This window comes from Phyllopteryx taeniolatus, chromosome 6 (assembly GCF_024500385.1).
Source record: "Phyllopteryx taeniolatus isolate TA_2022b chromosome 6, UOR_Ptae_1.2, whole genome shotgun sequence".
NCBI classification, from domain to species: domain Eukaryota; kingdom Metazoa; phylum Chordata; class Actinopteri; order Syngnathiformes; family Syngnathidae; genus Phyllopteryx; species Phyllopteryx taeniolatus.
In genome coordinates, this window is record NC_084507.1 from 10,474,324 (window position 1) to 10,487,484 (window position 13,161).

Consider the following 13,161-nt stretch of genomic DNA (forward strand, 5'->3'; position numbering starts at 1 on the left):
GCAAAAGAAAAAAAACAAGAATAAAAGTGTAAAATTAAAAGGGGAAAAAAAACATTGACATGACTTACAAGATACAATTTTAGAACGTGAAGTCACCGAGGAAGAAGCATACACATTAAAGAATAAAATTGGATTATGACAACCAAAAAAAAAAAAAAAAAAACTTGAGCGATTAAGTCGTAACGTTTTCAATGGAAAGAAATTATTAATGACAAAAAAAGGCACACTTGGAAACATGATGAGGGACAAAAAGAACATGTTGGAATACTTGTGGAAAAAATGCATACAATTATCAGAATATATTAGAATGATCATTATTTTACAAGATTCATTATCTGTAAATATAATTGTCATATTTTAAACAAATCCTTTTTTTCATAACATTCAAATGGGTTAACCCGATTCTGAATTTCCCTTGAGTAACATCCAAGGTTTTTATTCTCGTGATACACACGTGTATTCTTGTAACATTAACAGAAATTCTGAAAATTATAAAATTTTAGTCTTTTAAAAATGTTTTCACTGTTTTCCTTACAGTGTGGCCCTAATACTCTTTCTCCTAATGTTCCAACTTTGTTTTCTTTCAAGTTTTAATTTTTCTCGTAATTTTCTAACTTTTTCTTCTTGTAACAAGACCACATTTTGATGCGAAAATGCAACTTTACATTCTTGTAATATTACATGTATATTCTTGATCCGTTACAGTTTTAGTAGTAAGACTTTGGTCTTTAAATTGTGGCCTAAAATAATTTTTTTGCAAAATTTTCATTTTTCCACCCTTTCCGTGTGGCACTAATACTCCTTTGTAAAAATAAATATGCAAATTTAATGTACTATGCATGGTTGGCCTCACAAACTCTCATAAGTCGTGTGCCTTTTCTATGCACTGCATCCCTTAAGAAAACCTTTGAAATGTTCCCCACACTCCATGTCCCCACTTTAACACTGAGCTGACACTGTCGTTTGTGCGTCCCCTCAGCGACTTCACCCCTCAGTCGAGGTTATCCGTCGAGGACGCCGTCACTTCCGCTCCTCTGCATCCTCCTCAGCCTCCTCGCCGTCCTGCTGACCACCTGACCTCCTCCCACCTGTTCCCAGTGTGATTGGGACACTCGAGCACAGCCGGTGACCCTCGCCGTCCACGCATTGAGACCGCAGACGACGGTTGTCATTGCGCACACACAAACAACCCGGTGAACCACACACACACTCAGGGACTTACCCCCTCCCCTCCGTCCCAATCACACTCATCCAATCACATTCTAATATTAAACACTCACAGGCCACTTCATTTCCTGACCTTTATTGAGCCAAGGCACACGTTTGACATCACCGAACGAAAATGTCCCAAGAAGTGGATACGCAGGTGAATTATCATCTTGTGCCAGAGCATTTATTTGTTCTGCCTGCCATTATACAGTACATCGCTGGCATAGATAGATGGGCGTCTGTGGTTAGTTGGTAGAGCAGGTCATCCACTGACCGAAGCTCCGACTGTCCGTTGTCGAAGTGTCCTTGAGCAAAACACTGAACCCAAAATTGCCTCCAGGTCACCATTGTAAATGAGAAACTGTTCTCAATTGCTTTACTTGGTTAAACAAAGGAAAATATTCGTTATGAACAAAAACACATTAATTGTCATCAATGAATACATTTCAGAGCAGTTGAGTGAAATTAGATATTTTTTGTGGCACTGCATGTTACTATACGGTATGTTACGGGCATGGATACTGTCGATCAGGGCTCACCAACCTTTCTGGAATTGAGAGCTATTTTTTTGGGTCAACAATGCAAAAGCCTCCCAGTTTGATACACACTTCTGAAATAACACATTTGCTCAAACTACCTTTAATTGTTATTAATAATAATAATTCATGATATTCATCTGTGTGAAGACACTGATCATGTTAATGATTTCTGAATAGTTATAAACCATTTATAACAAGGTAGGAAACAGATATCAATATGCAACATTTATTTCTAGAAATCTGTGCAAGTATTTACAGTTTGAAATGATCACTTGTACAACGTTCCTCAGATAGCACAATAGCCTCTAACATTGACTGACTGACAGATATTCTTAGAACTGATCCGAGGCTACCCATGTGGTCCTCAGGGGGCAGCTTGGTGCCCGCAAGGACCATATTGGTGACCCCCGCTGTAGCTGAACGAGCATGTTAATCGCCGTAAATAATGTTTGGACCAATTAAGTGAAATTGGATAATTTCCCACACCACACGGTACACTTGCTGTCACTGTACGTGGCTAGCATAGATGGATAAACAAAAATGTGTTCATTGTCGGAAATCAATTTTGGGGCAAATGAAGTGAAATTGGATCATTTCCATTTACAGAGGTAATACTGAGAAGTTTTTATTGACACTGTCAGGGATTTGCGTAGAATATTAAAGATTCAGAAGATGTAACAGAGCAATGAGTTACCCGTTTACACATTTAATTGGCTTAACTGCAAAGTCACATTATTTTACAGTTTGTCAAAGTGCCACAGTTTTATTTTTGACACTTAAATGTGTTTGTTTACTAGAGCTTTATCGATTTGTTCAGTAAAATTGTTTCGAGAACAGGCGCTATTAGAGAATAATGAGGCAAGGCTGCTGCGCCCCCTACTGGGATCTAACTGGTTGTACTGGAATTGGACTGGGTTGGCCACACACTGGATTACAACGGTGATGTTTGATAATGACAATAATAGATGGACCTTGGGCTGCTTTGTTCAGTTTGATCGAGCATCCTGCCGTACTGCATCTCCTTGGATCACAGGACAAACGCACGCCAGAGGGAATTGTGGGTAAACACAACACTGGGCTCGTCTCGCTCCACTGAAGCACACCACTGCAGATGATACGCACACATGCTCCTTTAACTTCCTTGCTTTTTTTTCTTTTTATACACAAACTCTCCACTCATTTTAGGTGGTTAATAAGCCCCGCCAAAATGCACCTGTTTTAATGTTGTCGTGTTACCTTCGTTGTTTTCTGTTATTTAAGTATGGGAGGGGGGAAAAAACACTTTCTTCACGCACAATCAGTGTTTTATATTGTAGATAACTGTTAGATTCTTTTGGGTTTGTTTTTTTTTTCTTGGTTTGGTGTACAAATGTGTTCTGCTGCAATGTTGTTTTGCAAGGCAAATTATTTGATCATTTTGATTTATAGTTTTATTTCAATTTTCTATTTTTTTTTTTTACCCATTTTTTTGTCACCCAGTGCCATTTGTTTAAATTATAATAAGTGTAAAGAAAAAAATTATCGTGTGCATACAACTCTCCAAATTAAATGGAAAAAAATGTATAGTATATTTTTGTTTTCAATATTTGGAATATTTGATTGCCTTGGGCTTTAATTCATTTTTATGAAACAGCAATGTTGGCACTTAATTTTTTTTGCTCGTTTGTGTTTCAAAATACTGTAAATTTTGATATATTTTTTCTGCTTCAATCATTTCTGTGATATAGAACATCGTCATCATGTACAGCTTAGTTATTTTTTTCTTTTGTGTGTGTGTGTATGTGGGTGTGTGTCATGTTCCCTCAGCATTCACATTTTAGTGAAGAATGTAGCTTCTTCTGTGAAGAGACAACTGCAATTTGAGCCTGTTTTTGTACTACTTTCAGCCAAATGTGGTGACAAAATAAATGTTGTTAATGTCCGTGTAATTAATGTCTTTAATCCGATCTTACACATGTAGCGTCTAAGTCGGGCGTACAAGAGGCCCGAAATGACGATTGTTTGAGGCCCCGGGGTGACCTTGCAGTGCAAAAGGCACTTGTAATGCGGGGAAGCTGCTAAGGTATTGAGCCACAACAGTCTCTTATCCACAGGCCGGCCCTGGTCTGATAAGCCTCGGCTAGCCAATAGACTCCCTTTATTAATGGACCCTCCGGCTTTATTGCCAATAAACAAGTCACTGTATTTATCACGGGACTCCGCTTGGGAGATGTTGTGTTGTAAATGTAGAAGTGAGCCTCCAAATCAGCTGTAAATGCATTTCCATTTATATGGCGAAAGGCAGAGAGGCAATTTCCTGGCTAACGGGGCTAATGCTGCTATTTCATGCTTGATGATGGCTTGCGATGACACGTTTGTCACCGCCGCGACGTCAGCCGCTCCGGATTCTTGACCTTGATGTCCGAGAGCACGTTTCTATTTGACTTGACATTAGTAATGGGTGAGTATTGGAAACAAAAGGGGGCAAGTGTGTAACGTTATCCACATTTAATCCAAGGGGCCTTGAAAAGTGTGATGACAACAACACTGCTACTACATTCACTGTTCCGTTTCCATTTTCACCAGTAGTGCGTCCAAAAGTGCTGATAACTGCAACACTTGTACATCTACAATTAATACATAGTATATAATAGTATTAATACGATTTATCGGAGGGGGAAACTCAAATCACACGGCTTGACTCGAGTCAGACTTAAAGTCCCTGTAAAAAGAAACTGTCATGTGAATATGACACACCACAGAGAATAGTGTTGTTAACAACCCTGCCAAATTTGAATGATTAAAATAATCGGCAAGTGTATAAAAGGAGAATTCGAAAACTTGAAAAATCAAGCTGGTGTCGCTGCTCGCAGACACTGAATGCACTGAAGCCACGCCCGGTTCAACAGTTAATCAAATACCTCTCCTACAATCTGGAAAAATGGATGCTACTTCGTTTCGCGTAGGTTGTTAACCCAGGTTCGATCAGGGGTTCGGCGTACGTGCGTCCGTCCCACTGTAAAAACAGGACACAGTCCGCCTTTGATCGACCCACTCCTTATGTATGTGCACTTCGTGTAGCTTTGCTCAAGATGGCCGCTTTCTGTCACGGTGCTGCGCCTTGAGTTGATCACGGGTCGCTGTGGTGTCACCTAATAGGAGAAGGGTTGGCGAAGTGATTTCAAGGTGCTAACAGGAACACACAGACCTGAATAAAAGCCTTACTAGATATGACAGCGCGCCGTGGAAGGCAACCGATGTGTCGGCCACATTGGTGGGGGCAACGTTCACATCAAAGAGCCCAAAAAATATTCTGATGGAATTATGATTGTACAGCGTTGCAAGCAACTGTATGCAACACAATGCGCAGGTGTCGTTATTTTGGTTTATCATGCCATCACTTAATGTGAATGGATTTGCCCCTACAAGCTAAGCATCACCGTAGGCACCCAGTTCAAAGAGGCGTGTCCTATCTACGGAAAAGCATCCATGCTACTTTGACCACTTTCAAATATGGGCAAGCTTCCACCGTATCTTAGTGAACAATTCTTTCCATGGATGGTAGAAGTAAAAACACAGAAAAGGAACGGACCTTGTTGTTACAATAATGAGATTGACACTTGCCCAGGTGAAAGGCAAAATTCACATTCAGTTACAATAAATTTTTGTTTTTTGTGTGAAAATCATTATTTAGTTTTTTCTTTGAACACCGATTTTGAGTGCAATTTATGCATGGTTAATTTTGTGCACAAATAAAATACCCGTTTTGAATTTGGAAAAAAACATCTTTTGTTTTTCCAATTGCAAAGGATTCCGTGAATGCACGAATGATTCGGTAACTCTAACAAAGTTACGAACCACTGATCTAGCATCTTATGCATATACATAACTACATGTTATGTACAGCTGCAAAAGTACATCATTCAAAGCCTCTGGCGGCTGGAATATAGCCCACCGGATTATCGTGGGGCTTTTCCACGCCGTTATGAGGGGCTCTCATGCTGGTGCGAAGCCCCTGTCCACACACTGGCTGTCAAGTTGGGGTTCCACCCCCCTCATTCTTCTGCCTTCACACCGTGACATATGCGCACTCTTGGCCGACAACGAGATGCTCTAAAGTGGCCACGCAAGCGGACTATCCAAAGGGAAGATGTATTTTTTAGGCATAGCTAGTTAGCTACCTGCCATCGTAACTGCGCTGATGCAAACAAAGGCACTCAAGTTCTTGTTATAGTGGAGGAGGGGCAACTAATGCCGGGCCACAAGTCTGTGACAGGGTCCGGTTGAATGAGTTAAGGCACTATAATGCCCTTGCATGTGGGCAAGGAGTGCCACACTCGCCAATGCGCTTTCAGAAATACAAAATGAGAACACTCACAAGGAGCTGCTGCAGGCCACACCTCACGCCCAGACGCTCATTCCCAGAAGAACCAGCTCCTGTCTCACTCAGATGTCATTCACTAATCACTAATAGTGGATGCCTAGAACACGTATGCGTTATAGCAGTAAAGATCAGGAGTATTATTTTAGGGTAGATTGGTGGAGCCACAATTCTGGCAATTCTTCAATTCAAATTCTACATTTTGCAACTTTTATAATGTGTTTTATGGATGTTTTTATGACATATTTTGTCTCTTCCCATAATAAAATCAGAAATGTGAAAGACTGTTAATTTTTTTGCGAGTCACTGTACAAATTCACCAGGGGATCATCTAATTATTTCCCCCACTTCTGTTATATTATCCAACACCGTGCACAATTCTTTATTTTTCCTTCCATTGTTCTCCATCGGTTCAAACCATTCAAACATCAAAATACTTCACTCAATCGGCACATTAAGGCTTGTCACATTCACATCTGAGGTGTGTGTGTGTATAGACATATATATATATATATATATATATATATATATATATACACAGGTATATGTATATATATATGTATACTCTGTGTGTGTGTAAATATATATATATATACACATTTCACTGAAAGACAAATTGTAGGCACATTTGTACAGGTTCCAGAACTGTCTTCAAAATATCACACATAAGGTAGCATTCCAACACGTTTACTTCTTTCTCCATTATTTGGTGAGTGTTTTGATTAAAAGATAAAAGTTGTGTAGCTCAGAAATTGCATTCTCTACTTTTTGTTTTGTTTTGTTAAGATTCCATTGAGGTTTCCCACTTGTGGAGCACGACAACTGGCATTGAATCCCCCCCCCCCCCCCAAATATTAACTGGCAAATACATGGGACCTTTCTTTAGCTACTCAAATCCACCTTCTATCTAAATCTTCATAATGAACGAAACGATCCAAAAGTGGTTTAGAAGTTTGTGCCAAAGTTTCACATTTGATTGCAGATAGTCTTGTCTAGCCTGCTCACTAATTATAGTGCATTAAATTTCCACACAGCGGGTCCTCTCGCTTCTCTTTTAATTGGGCCTCCGTTGGATATTCGAGCTCACATTGCTGCTGTTAATCACAACTAGAGACTAGAGAAAAAAAAACATTTTACTTGCAATATCATTGCCATCAAGCCAATTTCTTCCTTTGGATTGAACTTTTGTAATTGTAAAGTTTGGTTTAGTAAGTAGAAAGGCACACTTTTTGTGTACGCCATGTAAATTGACGGTAGGAGTGTAGCATGCCATGAGCACAGCGTGTACTTGACATCGTTTGAAGGAAGGTGAACACAAGTAAGGTGCCGTAGGACGTGACCTTTTATGAATAAAAGGATTACACACTCCTTTCTGAAATCTTTTAACAGGATTTCAACTCTTTTGTTAAACGTTTATCCCACCAGCCTGTGTTAATATATCTCCTCTGCACAGTGGATGCTTTCATGTGATTAGCACTACAACCAAGGTTTATATTTCCGCATATTCTCTGCTATTTTTGTCATCACTAGTTTTATTATTTAAAATAGCCAGCACCTCAGTTTACTTTGACAAAGTGTGAGGGTGAGATATACTGACTCTTTACTTCATTTTTTATTTACTTTGTATTCATGTTATTTCTGCACGATGTTATCACTTTGGGGGGAGTGTTTTAATTGCAACATTTTATGGTTTTAGTGCTTCGTTTTTGTCAGATTGCATAAACGTCCACTTTCAAGAATGTGGTGAGACAAGCAAACACAGCGATGTCGCTCTGCGTTGTCAGGTGTTTGACGTTTCATGGTTTTCTAATAGGAGTCATGGTGATATACAGTAAGTGGTCTAACTTTTCCTCTACTTGACATTTCTTAACAGATATTGCGTGCGTTGTGTCAGTGCTACACATGGTGAGATGCAGGCTTAATATGTGACCCTTTAGGCAGTCAAGAGTAAAAGACTAAAGCTGTGTGGGCGTTTACAACTATACAGACACCATCCAAATGCCTTTAGAGTGTTCAAAATTCAGGATTAACTTCTTTTATTCTGAGCTGTTTCACTGCACTCGAATTCCAAAAGAGCAACTTCTCAACAGTAGTAGCACTCGGACTTAAAGCACTTAAATTTGCTTTTTGCGCATAATTATAACATGAAAAAGTGTCAAATTATCACTATGTAGCAAAAATATACTGTAATATTCAGTTTGTCACATTTAAAAGTACATTATGTGGTACAGTTTTAAGAAATGGGTCAGAGAGCAAGTGTTTTGCCAGCCCGGCAGATCAGGAGTATTTTATATGGAAAACAGACTATTGATTCAACTGCAAAAATGAATGTGCATATATAAACTGGTGCCATTAAAAAAATCCATTCCGCACACAAATTTATTTAGAGAGCACTCACCAAATAAGAGGCTTTTCTTTTTTCAAAATTTGTAATTTTCTATTTAATACAGAATATTGATTCACTGGCTAAATTGTTTAGCACTACACCTTTGGGAGAATGTGCACCTAGATACCCACCAGCTTTAACTTTTCCACCAATTTATGACTCACTGGCAAAATTGTGTAGAAATAAAAAAAATTTAAAATGTAATTCACGATGTACACCTTACCACTCAGCAGATAATCAGCTTCACATTTTGACCCAATTGTTATATTTGATACAGATTATTGATTCAATTGATAGATTAATAAATAGGAATAAATATGTGCCATTAAAAAAATTATTGGGGTGCACCTCATTCTTGATCACCCACCATAATAGCAGAATTTTCCCACAATTTGTATTTTATATTTAATACAGAGTAGTGATTCAACTGCAAAATTTCAAAATCTGTATCAATGAACCTCATTATAAATAATCTAAATACTGTAGCACCCACGAGATCCACTAGTTTTTATTCCCCCAATTTGTAGTATTTACATTTAATACAGTAATATTTTACATTTAATACAGAGTTGTGAATTTCATGTGTATGCACCTTAAGATCCAACGCGCAGGATCCAGTGGTTCTTGTTTTGTTTTTTTCACAATTTGTGTTCAATAGGGCGGCACGGTGGACGACCGGTTAGCACATCTGCCTCACAGTTCTGAGGACCGGGGTTCAATCCCTGGCCCCGCCTGTGTGGAGTTTACATGTTCTCCCCGTGCCTGCATGGGTTTCCTCCCACATCCCAAAAACATGCGTGGTAGGTTGATTGAAGACTCTAAATTGCCCATAGGTGTGAATGTGAGTGCAAATGGTTGTTTGTTTCCATGTGTCCTGCGATTGGCCGGTGACCATTTCAGGGTGTACCCCGCCTCTCGTCCGAAGATAGCTGGGATAGGCTCCAGCACGCCCGCGACCGTTGTGATGATAAGTGGTACGGCAAATGGATGGATGGATTTTGTTCCATACAGAGTAGAAATGCAAAATATGTATGTCAGGTGGCTAACAAGGTCTGCAACTACTCGCTGTCTTCACTCAGCAGGCAGCCACTTCCCCAATGTCACACTGAGGAGTGTGGAGCATTGAGACAAAGCAGGAAACAACACTCTTGTGAGCATGTCAGTGCATCAGTTACCATGGCAACAGTCACTGGATGATGACCCGATGTCACACTGGCATTTATTACCTCCACCAAGGGGGATATTTTTTCATCTTTGTTTGTGGTGCAGGCTGAAACACAACTTAACATTTGGGAGCATGGGGAAAGGAGGAACCTATTAGATCTGAGAACAAGGCCAACAGGAATAACCTTGGGGAATGAACCACATGCTGCTTCACTAAGTATAACACCAGAGACAGTATCTGATCATATGTAGAAGCTTGCTCAGGTAAATTCTTATTACATACACACACCACTTCAAAAAAAAAAAAAAATGTTCTTCAGGGTCAGAATAAAAATGGTTCACATTCACAAAGTTGAAAGGATATTTGCCAATAAAATGGCTGGTCAAGTCAATACATCAGTGTTCATTGTCACTTCTGAAGTCACAATTTTTACCTGCTTCACATTTTCATGTCAAGTAAAAATCCTAAAAATGTCAAAAGATGTTCATAAAATAGTCAAGCTGGCCGAGGTGAAGGGTAAAACCATTTTTTTTTCTTGTTTTCCTTATCAGATCTACCAGTGCCATTTTGAAATTATTTACAGTTTTAGGCTTTATTCTTCCTTGACCAGAGATAAAAAAAATAAAAAAAAATCTTAAATATTTCAATGCGCCTTTACAAATCGATGGGGTGGCTGAGATTTTTTATTTTTTTTTTTTTTTGTAGAGGACAATATCAGAAGATTTTGACATTTTAAAGGGCTTTCCCCTCAAAATGACTGAGGTCAAATCAATATCTTGGTGTTTCCTTTCACTTTTACAGTCAGTCTCCCACGAGTTGAGCAAAAAAACAAAAAACATGCAGGTTAGTTTTTTAACCATTCCAGGTTGAGCCCAGCCAGCCTCTCACCCAAACTCAGCTGGAATCGGCTACAGCTCATCCGCGACCCTAATGAGGACAAGCGTTAAAGAAAATAGATGAGTGGTCATTTTCTGGTTTGACTTGTATAAATGTGGGTGGTAACTTGCTAACCATCAATTCAGAACTGCAAGTAATGGAAGAGCTAAAAGCTAGCTTAGCTTCTTCGACTGCTACCCCTTCTTCTTTTTTGTATTTGTATGTAACATAGTGCCTCTCACAGGTCAGTATTGGTATTACAACAGAAATAGGGTCGGGGAGATGACTCGAGATTGTCGGTGGAGAAATCGTTATGTGTGCGGTGTGCTGTGATGGTCATCTCGATTACATCACACACTAATAGACAGTTTTCCCGTGACGTCGATGCACTTCTGGACATACGCTGGAGGCCTACGCATTACGTTTCAGTGCTTATTGATCGTTTGAATAGATACATTTGAAGTAAAGTGTGTATTCACCCCACTTTATTCTGGTGAATCATCTGTTAGCTTTACTAACTAACTTACGGAAGTGATCCTCTTTTTTTTTTTTTTTTTAAGTCACAGACTATGCTTTCTTTTGTTTTGAGTTTGCAGCATTCACAGTAACACGAGCACACCATACAAAGTCCATTTCTGAATGAGTGCGCTCAAACAAGCAGAGGGCATCTTGGCCTCGACCTGCACCAGTCACACATCCACTGACTCCCACCTTCTCCTCCTGCTTTCCCTTTCTTTCCTGCACTTGCAGCAAGTGACACTTTGATTGCGAGCGTCCCATTGTCCGTGTTCTGGTCTGCTAGTTCTACATGTAGCCGGGCTGGCAATTTGCATCGCCTCAAAGGGTCCCCATCCCCCTCGTCAAGGACCCGTCCTCCGAATCACTGTGTCATGCACCTTCAAGTGTCGTTTTACACTGCGGGAGCTGCCCAGCAATTGGATCAGGGATGTGTATCCTTTTTAGAGAAAAGCATATTTAAGCGTCTGATATGCTAAGTTGGCTCCATTATCAAAGCTCGCCACGTTTCCAGACCGATTCTTATACATACACACACCTGCTTCATTGTGATCCAAAGACTCGCTGAGTCATGCTGAGTCCCTCTTACACACTTGTTCACATTGTGTTCCCTTTGAGATTTGGAGGGAACAGTGATATGAGGATTTACGAGTTGTTCATATACATGCATATCTGGACACGTACGTACACATCCAATGCTAGAGAGCTGGATCTAAAATACTGCCTCTACAGATGTATTCATTCAATCTTTTTATTGCTATGGTTGTGGAGGTATTTTTTATATTTTGAAGACTGTTAAAAACACAGCACAGTGGATGAGTGATTAGCTCGCAATTCTGAGGTTCTTAGTTTGAATCTTGGCCAACTGTGTGTAGTTTGCATATCATAGCTGTCGGGGGAATCCCCTCATCTCCAAAATAACTATCCATCCATCCATTTTCTGAGCCGCTTCTCCTCACTAGGGTCGCGGGCGTGCTGGAGCCTATCCCAGCTGTCATCGGGCAGGAGGCGGGGTACACCCTGAACTGGTTGCCAGCCAATCGCAGGGCACATACAAACAAACAACCATTCGCACTCACATTCACACCTACGGGCAATTGAGAGTCTCTAATTAATGCATGTTTTTGGGATGTGGGAGGAAACCGGAGTGCCCGGAGAAAACCCACACAGGCACGGGGAGAACATGCAAACTCCACACAGGCGGGGCCGGGGATTGAACCCGGGTCCTCAGAACTGTGAGGCTGACGCTCTAACCAGTCGTCCACCGTGCCGCCCCAAAATAACTACTTTTCAGGAAATTAAAAAGCAAATTAAAAATAAAACCCCCTCTTACCATACACGCCACATTGTTCAAGTTGGTTTTACCCCTTACATTGTTATTATATACGATTGCGCACTAACAGTAATACAACACTACCCCCAAAATCATGTCCAAATTATTGATTCAATATAAGAAACATCACTGGCGCCAGCCATCCACATCAAAGTCTGCATTCACACCGAGACCCCTACGAGATAAAAATCCTTTAATACGTCACAAAAGCTGACTGTGGCTACATCATCTTCCCAAACTTTTATTAGAAGCAGAGGTGTCAAACATACGGCCCGCGGGCCAGAACCGACCCATCGGGGGGTCCGATCCGACCCGTGGGGATGGAGAACACATTCAGTGCTATTTTTCAATAAAAGTAACTTGTTGCTAATTTTGTCCATTGGAGGCTGCACTGACAACACTGAAATGACAGTGATGCACTTGTGAAGGCCAAACAATGCCAAGTTTCAGGAGCACACTAATATAAAATTGTGTGCCATGTTCACTCTGTGAAAATAAATACCTCCTGTAGAAATGTTTTAAAACATTGAATATCACAAAATTTCATTCAAAAGCTTCACTTCAAAAGTCGGTTTGTTTTTTTCCATGCACTGCCACAACTTAGATTTTTATGGATATATTTACAAAGGATGCATAACTAAATGGTGCAGGCTCACTGATTCATAATACTGTTGAAATAATTTTGGGTTAAAAATGTCAAACTTCTCATATGATTTGCAACAAGATAATAATGAATAAATGTGAATATTTTACGAAAGCACTTGTAATTATTTGCAC

The 13,161-nt window shown here is 40.0% G+C and overlaps 1 protein-coding gene across 2 annotated transcripts in view; it reads left to right on the top strand.

Annotated features, from left to right (window-relative positions):
• The window catches only part of si:dkey-246i14.3 (ephrin A4), a 46,773-nt gene extending 43,104 nt beyond the window's left edge, over positions 1-3,669 (top strand). For both annotated transcript variants that reach the window (XM_061776659.1, XM_061776660.1), the window contains one exon: positions 980-3,669. In XM_061776659.1, coding sequence (XP_061632643.1) covers positions 980-1,077 — 98 coding nt within the window. In that variant the 3' untranslated portion in view covers positions 1,078-3,669. The remainder of the gene's footprint in view (positions 1-979) is intronic.
• The last annotated feature ends 9,492 nt before the right edge of the window (positions 3,670-13,161 follow it).